The 11,053-nt window shown below is 47.7% G+C and overlaps 1 protein-coding gene across 1 annotated transcript in view; it reads left to right on the plus strand.

The window, feature by feature from the left end:
• Positions 1-11,053, plus strand: part of HSD17B3 (hydroxysteroid 17-beta dehydrogenase 3) — a 58,803-nt gene that overhangs the window by 39,778 nt on the left and 7,972 nt on the right. Inside the window, exons 4-9 of the mRNA XM_021712092.1 lie at positions 654-761; positions 2,273-2,340; positions 4,325-4,360; positions 7,268-7,302; positions 8,435-8,516; positions 9,918-9,983. Of these exons, the coding sequence (XP_021567767.1) occupies positions 654-761; positions 2,273-2,340; positions 4,325-4,360; positions 7,268-7,302; positions 8,435-8,516; positions 9,918-9,983 (395 nt within the window). The remainder of the gene's footprint in view (positions 1-653; positions 762-2,272; positions 2,341-4,324; positions 4,361-7,267; positions 7,303-8,434; positions 8,517-9,917; positions 9,984-11,053) is intronic.

The raw sequence follows: 11,053 nt of genomic DNA on the forward strand, positions 1-11,053 counted from the left end.
CAGACAGTTAGCTTCTCCGAGGCTTAGTTTTCGCCCCTGGAAATTGGGAATAATGATATCTACTTTACAAGGTTGTAGGGAGGATGAACATAAGCTACCGTGTATGTGAATACCTCCTGAATGCTGAAGTGTTGGACAGCTGCCAAGGATGGCTATGTCTGCGTGGGGCGGACCCCGTGCCTCGCCAGCAAAGGCAGTACTGGACCTTGCTTTCACAGCTGTTAGTCCAGGGGGTCTCAAGTTCAACACGCACCAGAGTCACCTGGAGGTGTGTTACGACACATGGCTGGCTGGGCCTCACTCCTAGGGTTTCTCCTTCAGTAGGTCTTGGGTGGAGCCTGAGGATTTGCATTTCTCGCACGTTTCCTGGCGAGGCTGACGCTGCGGTCTGTGCATCCCATCTATTTTAAGGCACACAGTGACCCTCAGAAACCCACAGAACCATCGTTCACAAATCTCTTAGCACCGCCCAGCATTACCCAGGGCTGTTTCTTCTTTCTAACGGGGGTCACGAGCAGTCCCCTTAAATGTCTGCTCAGGTAGTATACCTGAGCACGGGGCAGGGGGGGGAGGGAGGGTCTTATAAGCCGGGGGGAATTGGCACCCTGTTCATTAAGACAAAACCAAGCCAAACCCTGCTGTTTCTCATGCAGAGTGGACAACAGGGAGCAGGGTAAAGGTCATACAGGCAGATTTCACCAGAGATGACATCTATGAGTGCATTAAAGAAAAGCTGAAAGGCTTAGAAATTGGCATTTTAGGTAAGTACATTTTAAAATGCAAAGATTGTCGTAACACAACAGTGAAAGAATTATCCTAGTGACACTTGATTATTTTGTGGTCGCTTAAACTTAACCCTTGACTGTATTTTAAGCTATTATATTAAACTGAATATTAAAGCTAATTTTTTTTTAAGGAGATGTGGCTGGATTTAAAAAAATGTACATGTGGTTTGGGAATGTATTGAAGTTATATGTTCCAACCTTTCTACTTGCATTCTCTAATACTAAAATGAGTTTTCTTTCGTGGAACTGTTGTTGACATTTGACAGAAGAGAGACTCCAGAAACACTGGCCTAAGGGAATTAGTTTAGCAAATAAACGTTGCTGTGATTGGTCCACAAAACAGTGAGTTAGTGGAGTTATTTGAGAATTGACTCTTGACTCTGTTTCTTATTCAGAAAACAAGATAACATTTTTTCTATAATGATCTATAGATAAGGCATTTTATAGCCATAGGCACAAGGCAGTATTTATATTGTGTGTAGGAGAAAGTAAAATTTGATTTCTAAACTTCTTGCTCAATTTTAAAAATAATTGCACTTTTAGGTTGGGCGTGTTGGCTTATGCCTGTCATCTCAACACTTTGAGAGGTTGAGGTGGGAGGATTGCATGCTTCCAGGAGTTCGAGATCAATCTGGGAAATATAGCAAGATCTCATTTCTAAAAGACAAAAAAAAATAGCCAGCCATGGGGGGCATGTACCTGTAGTCCCAGCTACCTGGGAGACTGAGATGAGAGGATTGCCTGAGTCCAGGTGTTCGAGGCAGCAGTGAGCTGTGATCCTGCCATGGCATTCCAGCTGGGTGACAGAGTGAGACTGACTTTTAAAAAATTGCATTTTTCCAAAGAAAAGGGTGAAACATATAATTGCAGAAACATTGGAAAGCATAGGCAGCCTCATAAAAGAAACATGAAGTTCTTAAAAATCCCAATAGTCCAAGCAGCATTTTGATGCATATTCTTCCAGGTACAAAACTGGAATTATACGCATGTGCTTTCTCTCAAGTCTTTAAAATTTTAGGCAGTTTTTTTTTGTTGTTGTTTGTTTTGAGTTGGGGTCTCACTCTGTCGCCAAGGCTGGAGTGCAGGGCATGATCACAACTCACTGCAGTCTCGACCTTCTGGGCTCGGGTGATCCATCTGCCTCAGCCTCCAGAGTAGTTGGCACTACAGGCATGCACCACCATGCCCAGCTAATTTTTTTGTAGAGATGGGAGTCTCACTATGTTACCTCAGCCTCCCAAAGTGCTGGGATAACCAGAGTGGAGCCACTGTCCCCAGAAGCCATAGTTTTAATTGACTTCATTGCATTACAACACATGACTATATCATGATTCATTTAAGGTATCTCATATTATTGGACATTTTCCCCTCCAATTTCCTCACTGTAGTCAAATCATGCTGCAATATATATCTTTTGGGGCGTGTTTCTTTGGGGAAATGCCCCACCTTTTCCTCTGATACATTTTTGTTTTGCCCCTTGCTGGCAGTTAACAACGTTGGCATGCTTCCAAACCTTCTCCCGAGCTATTTCCTGAGTGCGCCGGATGACATCCAGGTATGCCTGTGCTCCTCTGTGCAGGAGTTCCTCTCACCCAGGTTCTGGGCCCCCTGACTGGATGGTCACCAGGGCCCAGGATGGAGTGACAGAAGAGTGGGCCTGCCAAAATTCTGTTTTGTGCGGGGTGTGTCTGAGAGCCCCTTTCTTTCTCCCTTATGCTTGATACACAGTCATGGGTGCAACTTCTCATGCCCGTCTCTAGGATACAGACATCCTCCCCCTTCTCTGCACATCAAAACTCACCTGTCCAGAGTCCCATACTTTGGGGGCTCTGTGTTCTGCTTTGCAAAGGGGGAATTCTGAGGCTGGGCACGGTGGCTCACGCCTGTAATCCCAACACTCTGGGAGACTGAGGCAGGAGAATCTCCTGAGCCCAGAAGTTTGAGACCAGTCTGGGCAACATAGTGAGACCTAATCTCTACTACAAATATATATAGGCAAAAATTAGCCAGGTATGCCAGCATGCACCTGTAGTCCCAGTTATTCGGGAGGCTGAGGCAGGAGGATTGCTTAAGACCCGAAAGTCAAGGGCAGTGAGCCGGGATCGTGCCACTACACTCTACCCTAGGCAACAGAATGAGACACTGTCTCAAAAAATAAACAAACAAAAATAAAGGGGGAATTCATAGCTGAGGACATATGTAGGCAAAGGCCAGCTTTTTGGCTTTCTCCGTGTTCCCAGGTAATAAGATTTGTGTAACTTTCTGTGTGAGGGAAATTCATGACACCAACTCTATGGCTGGGAGCATTGTAATTTCGGTAAGCTTGGTTCGGAACCACAGCTGCAACTATGAATCAAGAGGACATTTTATTCTGTATTTTTATTTATTTATTTATTGTACGGATGAGGCCTTGCCAAGTTGTTCGGGCTGGTCTTGAAACCTTGGGCTCAGGCAATCCTCTTGCCTCTGCCTCCCAAAGTACTGGGATTACAGAGGTGAGCCACCGTGCAGGGCCTCAAGAGTACACTTTAAAAGCATTTTACAGTCCCTGAAGGTACTATTTGTTGACCTATCCTCAGGACTGACCTTTGAAGTCATGGGCTTATCTGCATCTGAACAGGCTACCAAGCTTCCGTTCCCCAAGTCCACGGTATTCCACATCCCGTGAAGGACCCGGGCAGCTGCATTGGCTCCTGGTGCCAGAGAGCTTGGGCATTGCTGAACACCCTTATCAAGCTCCTCTCCGGACTCCACGTCTAATCCTGGGTCACTGCTTTCCACACTTCCTGTTCTTGGCACAAGTCTGTGTTTCTCCATCAAGCAAGTTCTATAACTGCTCCTCCTCCTGTTTCTGTCGGGGTTTGAGCTTGTGTCTGTGTTGGTCCCTCTTTTCCCCTCCCTTTGTGTTCGGTAATTCTACTTGTTTCTTTGTGTGGCCTCTACAGCCCAGAGTCTCTACCTTGTGTCATACAACCCTTTGCCTTTCGGGTCTCCAGGCTGTTGTCTCCTAGACCCATGTATGTTAACTCCTCTTCCTACACAGTCAAGGATGTAACTTTTCATGCCCGTCTCTAGGATACAGACATCCTCCCCCTTCTCAGCACATCAAAACTCACCTGCCAGAGTCCCATACTTTGGGGGCTCTGTGTTCTGCTTTACAAAGGGGGGATTCTGAGGCTGGGCACGGTGGCTCCTGCCTGTAATCCCAGCACTTTGGGAGACTGAGGCAGGAGGATCACCTGAGTCTCAGGATGGAATGTCCTCCTGTGGAAAATCGTATTTCTATGCCTCCCTAGATTTTCAATAAAAGCCTTAATTGACTTCTGTTCAAGAATGCACAGGGGTAGATCACGGACTGGATGTCAGCTGCTCTCGATTCTAGCATGCACTTGCTGATGGCTAGGAGGAGTCTCGCGTGCAGGCTGAATGGGTGATGGGGTCGCTCAACACGCACTTGTGCCCACTTCATGGTTCTTTAGCACGGGCCTCTTCCCAGGACTTCTCTGCTGACCAGGCTGATTTGTGATTCTTTATGACAGAGCCTCATCCACTGTAACGTCACCTCGGTCGTCAAGGTATGTGGTCCACACACGAGCTACGTGTATTAAAATGCAGTTGCTGCTGGAATGTGGCTGCTCAGAAGAATCGTGCCCTTCCACTGTAGAAGCAGAAGTCTTTGGAATCGAACCGCACTTAAATGAGAGGCCACATAATGGTCTTTCAATGGTCTAATTCTGTTTTCATCGAGAAAATACAGTGATGAGTTCACTCCCCCTCGTATCTGAATCCCACTTCCGTATTCAGTTTAATCACACGCCAGAACTTATTAGGCTTGATGACGCTGAAACTGACTCCGAATTCCAAGGCAATCATTCAAAAAATGTCATGTCTTCTTCTAATTTTAGTCTTTGTAAATAGAAGAAAGTTCAGTCTGGAAAACTGACAGAGGGCATGGCTTGGATTTTCTGGACCTTTGTTGTTCAATAAGTATTTGTTGAATGGAAGCTCAAGTTCATCTGTATTCTGATCCCAGCTCAGCTACTAATTAGCTGGGCAGCGTTGGGCAAGTTATTTAACCCCCTTGTACTTCCGAGTCTGAGTGTTGGACCAAGCGATGCCTTAGGTGCCATCCAGCACTCAGGTTCTCTGGTGAGGATCAGCTTCATGAGCATTTGTAGTGTGACTCTCTCAGAGCTGCTCTATGCTGTGCCTTTGTGTAGATAAGAAAAAGGCACCTCCTCTGGGCAGACAACTTAGAAAAAGGTGCTGGTTAAGAACGGCTGCAGGCCTTGGTGAGTAGATGTTGCCTGTGTGTGAGTGAAAGGTTTCTCCTTCCTCTGAAGGGACAGAGCCTTCTTCCTCTACCAGGAGTCATGGCTTGTGAGTAAGCCCTAAGATTCCCACCCGTACTCACTCTAAAGCTGGGCACCTTGCTCGGTACACAAAACACACAACTGTCCCGGGCGTTCCTGGCGACCACCCTGGAAGGTCCATGGAACTGCAGTGATGGATAAAGTCTGATTCCTGATTTCAAGGAGTGAGGATACTGGGTGGAGAGCAGAGCAGACTCAGACTCATCTGAGCAACCCAGCCTGGCAGTGGAGGAAGGCGGGTTTTCCAGAGAAAACCAGGTTGCTGTCAGCATAAGGTCAGGAAATGGATGCTGAATAGACACCCCCCCATTTTTTTTCCAGGTGGTTAAGTTGGGCTGACAACAATTAAATGTGGTTACTTTTCTGTAAGCACGCTGGTATTTTATAACTTCCTGTTTAGTTGTTACTGGGTATATACATTATTTTTACGCTGAGCAATCAGTGGCTTTTTAAAGCCCCCAGCTGATATAAATTTAGGTTTTATATGTCCAACTGTTGTCTGCAGCCCTACCACGAAAATCTTTCACGTTATTTTGCACATTGATCTTTCAGTCTTGGGCTGTTTGATCATAGGAGTTTCCCAAATGTATCTGGCAACCCTCTGACTCCCTTAGCAGAGAAATGCTTTGATTTGGCTAAAAACACACACACACACACACACACACACACACACACACACACACACACACACACACACACACAATGTATTGGTAAACACTAAGTTTCCCAAGTAACAAAGAAAATAAATTAAAGGTTAACTTTTTAGTATGCCAGGCCCCAATTAGCCATGCTGGTTGGAAGCATGACTAATGTCACTTAATTATTTTAAAGGAGCCATCTGGAAATAGTAGTGTTCCTGTCAAGGGCAGAGATGAGAGAACACAGGTTTGAGGGCAAAGGGAAGATGGGGTAAGAAGCGAAATACTGGGGGCTTTGAGACAGGGACCCACAAATCTCAATATTGTCTCTCTGAGTGGGGTCATTCATCCAGCAAGGCTGGTGAACTCATCTGGGAGTCTTGGAGGACACAGCAGTGCTGTCCAACGGGGCTCAGATAATACATCAGAGAAAGGGTGCTGACACAATAGGGTCCCTCAACCTCCCTCAAAATCCAATGTTTCAGAGGCAGTCTAGTGGGCTCTAGAGAGTTCCACCGCCCCACCCTCATGGTCCCCCAGTAGTGGACACATTCCCTGGAGGCTCTCAGAGTCCAGCGGACCGGCCTGTGAGATGGGAGCAGTGGCAGTGACAGAGCCTACCAAGAAGCCACTTCGGGGGCCCTAGACAACATGAAGAAATGGGCAGAATGTGTCCTCTGGCTCCAGGCTCCTTTATTTCTCTGTCCCTCTCCTTCCATGTGGCTCTTCTGTATCCAGCCTGCTCCTGGGACAGGGTCTGGTTCTGGTCCATTGTACTGCAGGGAACATTTCAACCCATGGGGTTGCCTCTTGCCCAAAGCATAAAGTGTGCATCTTGTAATTATGAAATGAAAAGCTCTCTTAGAGGAATATTTAGGCTCCAGAAGTGGTGGGGGTGGTAGGTGGAGAAGGGGAAGAGGTTTGTCAATGCTGTTGAGATGCCCATGGATAGGTGTAGCCACATACTCTGTCCACAGAGCTACTTTACATCCCACCTGCAGGCTGCATGAGCTGCTGCTGTGAAGTGAAGAGATATCCTTCACGGTCTCATCCCTTGTACATGAGATGCTCATAGATTCTTGCTAGGCTACCCGATGGTCCCCCAGATCCAACTCATGGCTGGTCTACTTTTGCCACGAGTATCTTGGCAACCTCAGCATGGACCCCACCACCGTGAGCCAATTCCCACCATCTTTTACCGTCTCCATTTTCCAGGAAGCCTTTAGCTTTGGGGGGAAGAACGCAGATGCCTCTGAACAGTCTGCCATGCGTCTAGGCCACCTCCTGTGGGTTTGAGACTGACTCTAGTGCATCCAGAACCACCTCCATGTGTGTTTGCAATTCTCAAGGCCATTCGAGAAGATGGGGCTTTTCTCTACTTCCTCCAGCACGCACTTTCCCAAGTCCCCTGCCCATTGCTACTTAGTTCTTAGTTCCTTTGTCGGGGCTGACCTCTTGCCTTCTCTTGCAGATGACGCAGCTAGTTTTGAAACACATGGAATCAAGGTGAGGCCTTTCTTTGAACATGTGTGCAGCGACATGGCCTCTTTCCCCTGGCAGGAAGCTGACTTGGGGACTGGGAGACAGGGGTCATCTGGCTGCTGCTTTAAGGAAGGATAAAAACTACAACGAAAGGCCATGGAGATGATGGGGGGGAACTAACATTCTGGGCCAGGCCAGCTCTGCACACAGACAAGCGTTCTTGAAGGTCAAATGTAACCCAAGTCGGAGGGAGGAAGAGAACAGAAGTTTCAGTACACACTGGATTTAAAACAACTTAAATAAGCTTGAGCATAAAAGAAAACTTCCGAAGTTGGCCTGAGACCAAGGCCATCTCTTAGTTATGAAATTTCAGCTTTTGTCAGAACGCGTAACCAAACTTATTGGCAAAATTCACCACCCTCTTGGTTTCTCCGTGTATTTCATGTTTATATCACCCCATCGCCATGTTTATGTCACCCCGTTGCAATGCATGGTTTTGCTCAGGTGCGATTCATTATAAGCAAAGGGTCGATAATTGTATCTTCTCTAGAGGAAGAAGGGGCTCTTATTCTAGTTTTCGGTTTCTTGTCCCTTCCCCTCCCCCATTGAATCTATGTAATTGGGAATGATTAAGGATATTGAATTTCAAAAGGCCAAGTAAGGCCCCTGGAGGCTTGTGTAGGGGTGTCGATGTGAGCAGATGCTGGACTGTCAAATTTCACCCAAGACAGCATTCCACAAAGTGACATCTGTCCTGCTGTGGGACATCTTTGAGAGTCTGAAGGGACTTGCAGCTCCTGTGGTCACATTGCAGGGAAGAGAAACTCTTCCCTTGCTTAAATCCTGGCTGAGCTCAGTTAATTATCAGTATTTTGGTGGCGAGACCTCTGTGGTGGTAGCAGAGTCTCTGTTTCCAGGAACAAGCCTCTGATGTCCCATGACAGCCAAGTGGCATCAAAGCGACATCCCTGAGCAGTGCCCTCCTGGAGAAGACGGGGGACGTTCCGCCCCCAGTCCCTGGAAGCAGAGCACTTAGCACACGTGCAACCCGGACAGGGCGGTTGGGCAGCGTTCACATGAGCCCCTGTGTTTTCTTTCTACTCAAAAGAGGGATTGGGGAACAAAGCAATGGAAACTTTGCTTCTTTGCCTTTCAGGCGGAAAGGTCTCATCTTGAACATTTCTTCTGGGGTGGCCCTCTTTCCCTGGCCCCTCTACTCCATGTACTCGGCGTCCAAGGTGAGTGATGGGTGGATCCTGGTCTCTTGCTTCTTCCTCTTCGTTCTCCTAGTTGGCACTTCCCTTTGGATCATTTGGCAAGTCGGTGGAAAGATTTACGGGGAGTCATTTCTACAGGGGCAGAGTGGAGCTGGTCACTGGGCTGTCCATGTGCAGATTAGAAAAGGACGCCTTCTCTGGACACATGAAGCCTTGCAACAACCCAGCTTGGCAAGCTGTGGGAGATTCTGGCCCACCCACCTCCTCCTGGGAGCCCCTCCCCCTTCCGGCTGACAAGTTATATCCTAGCCTCCCATGAGTCCTGGAGCCCTAGTCCGTGCTCGGCAGGGGAGAGCTTCCTCAGTGGGTTAATCTCTACAGTGGGCCTTAGAGATGTTTGTCCCAAAATGCATGTTCCTACTGATGGAGGAATGAAGTGCTAACTTCCATCAAAAAAAATATTTTTTTTCCTGTACGTTCTCCCTTCCCCCAGCCTTATTAAGGCAGGCATCTCTGACAAATAAAACTTGAATATATTTGTGGTACACGACGTGATAGTTTGATACATGTATAAGAGGGGAGACCCAGATTTTATTGATAAAAAACCGTATTTATTCTTACATGTTTAAACTTCAGTCACCTTCAAAGTGCTTTCCGTTTGATGCAATACACCTATCGAGACACTGTTTCCACTGCTCAAAACCGTTTTTGAACTCGGCAATTTTGATGCCTTTTAGTGTCTCTACTGTTTTTTGCTTGTTTGTTTGTTTGACCTCTTCCACATCGGCAAAATGCTTCCCTTTGAGGACTTTCTCCCTCCGAAGAAACAAAAAAAGTCGCTGGGGGGCGGGGGTGAATAAGGAGGGTAGGATACGAGGGTCCTGTCATGTTTGGTCCAAAGTTATTGAATACTCGGTGCAGAGTGGGCAGGTGTGTCGTCATGGTGGAAGAAACCAGTCACCAGTTTGCCACAACTCGGAATGTTTCTTCCATAACAGCCTCTTACGACAACGCTAGCTGGTACACTGATACCAGTGGGTTCCTAGCTCCTAGCCGCAGAAGCCTTTCCTGCCAGGGGTCTGCCCTCAAAAGATAATTCCAGGATGTTTGGGAGTCCAGCTGATCGACATATCTGTGACCTCAAGTATTTCTCATGTCTTTGTGGTGAGAACACTTAGGTTCTACTCTGCCGGCAGTTTTCAAGAATGCCACCCATTACTATGAAGTACAGTCACCCTGCCTTACATTCAATCTCTGGCACCTGTTCCTCCTATGTAACTGAAACTTTGGACCCTTGGGCCCCCATCTCCCCACTGTATTTTAGGGTCAAGCAGGTCTTGTCTCTGCAGTATCCCCTAAGATCTGAGTGGGCCGGCCCTGAGAAGAAGGCTCTGGCCTTAGGTTTTCTCCTTGTCGCTCCAGGCTTTCATGTGCGTGTTTTCCAAGGCATTGCAAGCAGAGTACAGAGCCAAAGGAATCATCATCCAGGTGAGGCGCTCACTTGGGGGTCCTGGGGAAGGGGTGGTATGGAGCCCTGCAGAGCCGGGGCCACTGCCTCCTGCAGGACTGACCAGCAGGGAGATGGGTTGGGGACACTGTGTGGTCTCCTGTGACCATGGCCAGGGCAGCTGCAGCCACCCGGTCCCACCTGCTGCTGTGGCATCTCCTGCTCTCCCTGGTGCCCCGGGCGCTGGAGGAAGAAATGAGGCTTGTGGAGGTGTTCGCTCAGAAGTGCTGTGGATTTTCTTGCTACTGATGCTACACCAGGACAAAAACCGGGGGCTTCTCTTTTCCTCTCTGACCTAGGTGGGTGGAGGACACAGGCTTACATGGGAGGGAATTGTGGAGAAGAAACCAACTAAACCAAACTGGGCACCTGGTCCTTGTTGGAAAGAAGGGAGGGACGAGTAACTGGGGAGGGGTCTTTCTGTGATGGGCCCCAGAGGTCCCGCACTCTGGTTCCTGGGCAGCCTGAGAAGAGGCGCTCTGCTTCCCCTCACCAATGACCACAGAGCCGGCATGGAGCCCACCCGTCTTCACCCGTATTCAGCTGGGTCCTCACTACCCTCTGAAGGCTGGGCAGTGTGACGTCCCAAGGCCAACGACTTACTTGTGCTTGGTTCAGCCATAGAATTAGAGCTAAGCCGTCTCTGGAACCTAGAATAAACAGTTCACAGAGGTGGTTTTTTTTTTTTATTGTTGTTTAGGAAGACGTTTTACGATATACCATTGGAAATGGGAAAAAAGCACACTCAAAGTTCTATCTTTAAAGTTATTGCTGCACACGTTGTCTTTAAATTAAAGTGCCCAGGTGAGAGTATTTTAGATAGTTGTTACTACAAACTAAACAGCTACAGGGAAACACTTTTGAAACAGGCAGACAGGAGGTAATGATAGGAGTTTAGCTAATCACATCATTTTCCTAGACTTAGTGAGCGATTGTCACAGCCTTGTCAGCTTGCCATGGTTCCTCTCTCTGCCCGTAGAACTAGTCTATCCCATCAGAAATTTCCTTTTCCTTCCATGCTGTGCTTGTCATGCAAGCTGAAGTCAGGACC

The sequence above is a fragment of the Carlito syrichta genome, unplaced genomic scaffold (genome assembly GCF_000164805.1).
Source record: "Carlito syrichta isolate Samal-C Ts95f unplaced genomic scaffold, Tarsius_syrichta-2.0.1 Scaffold303060, whole genome shotgun sequence".
Taxonomy (NCBI): domain Eukaryota; kingdom Metazoa; phylum Chordata; class Mammalia; order Primates; family Tarsiidae; genus Carlito; species Carlito syrichta.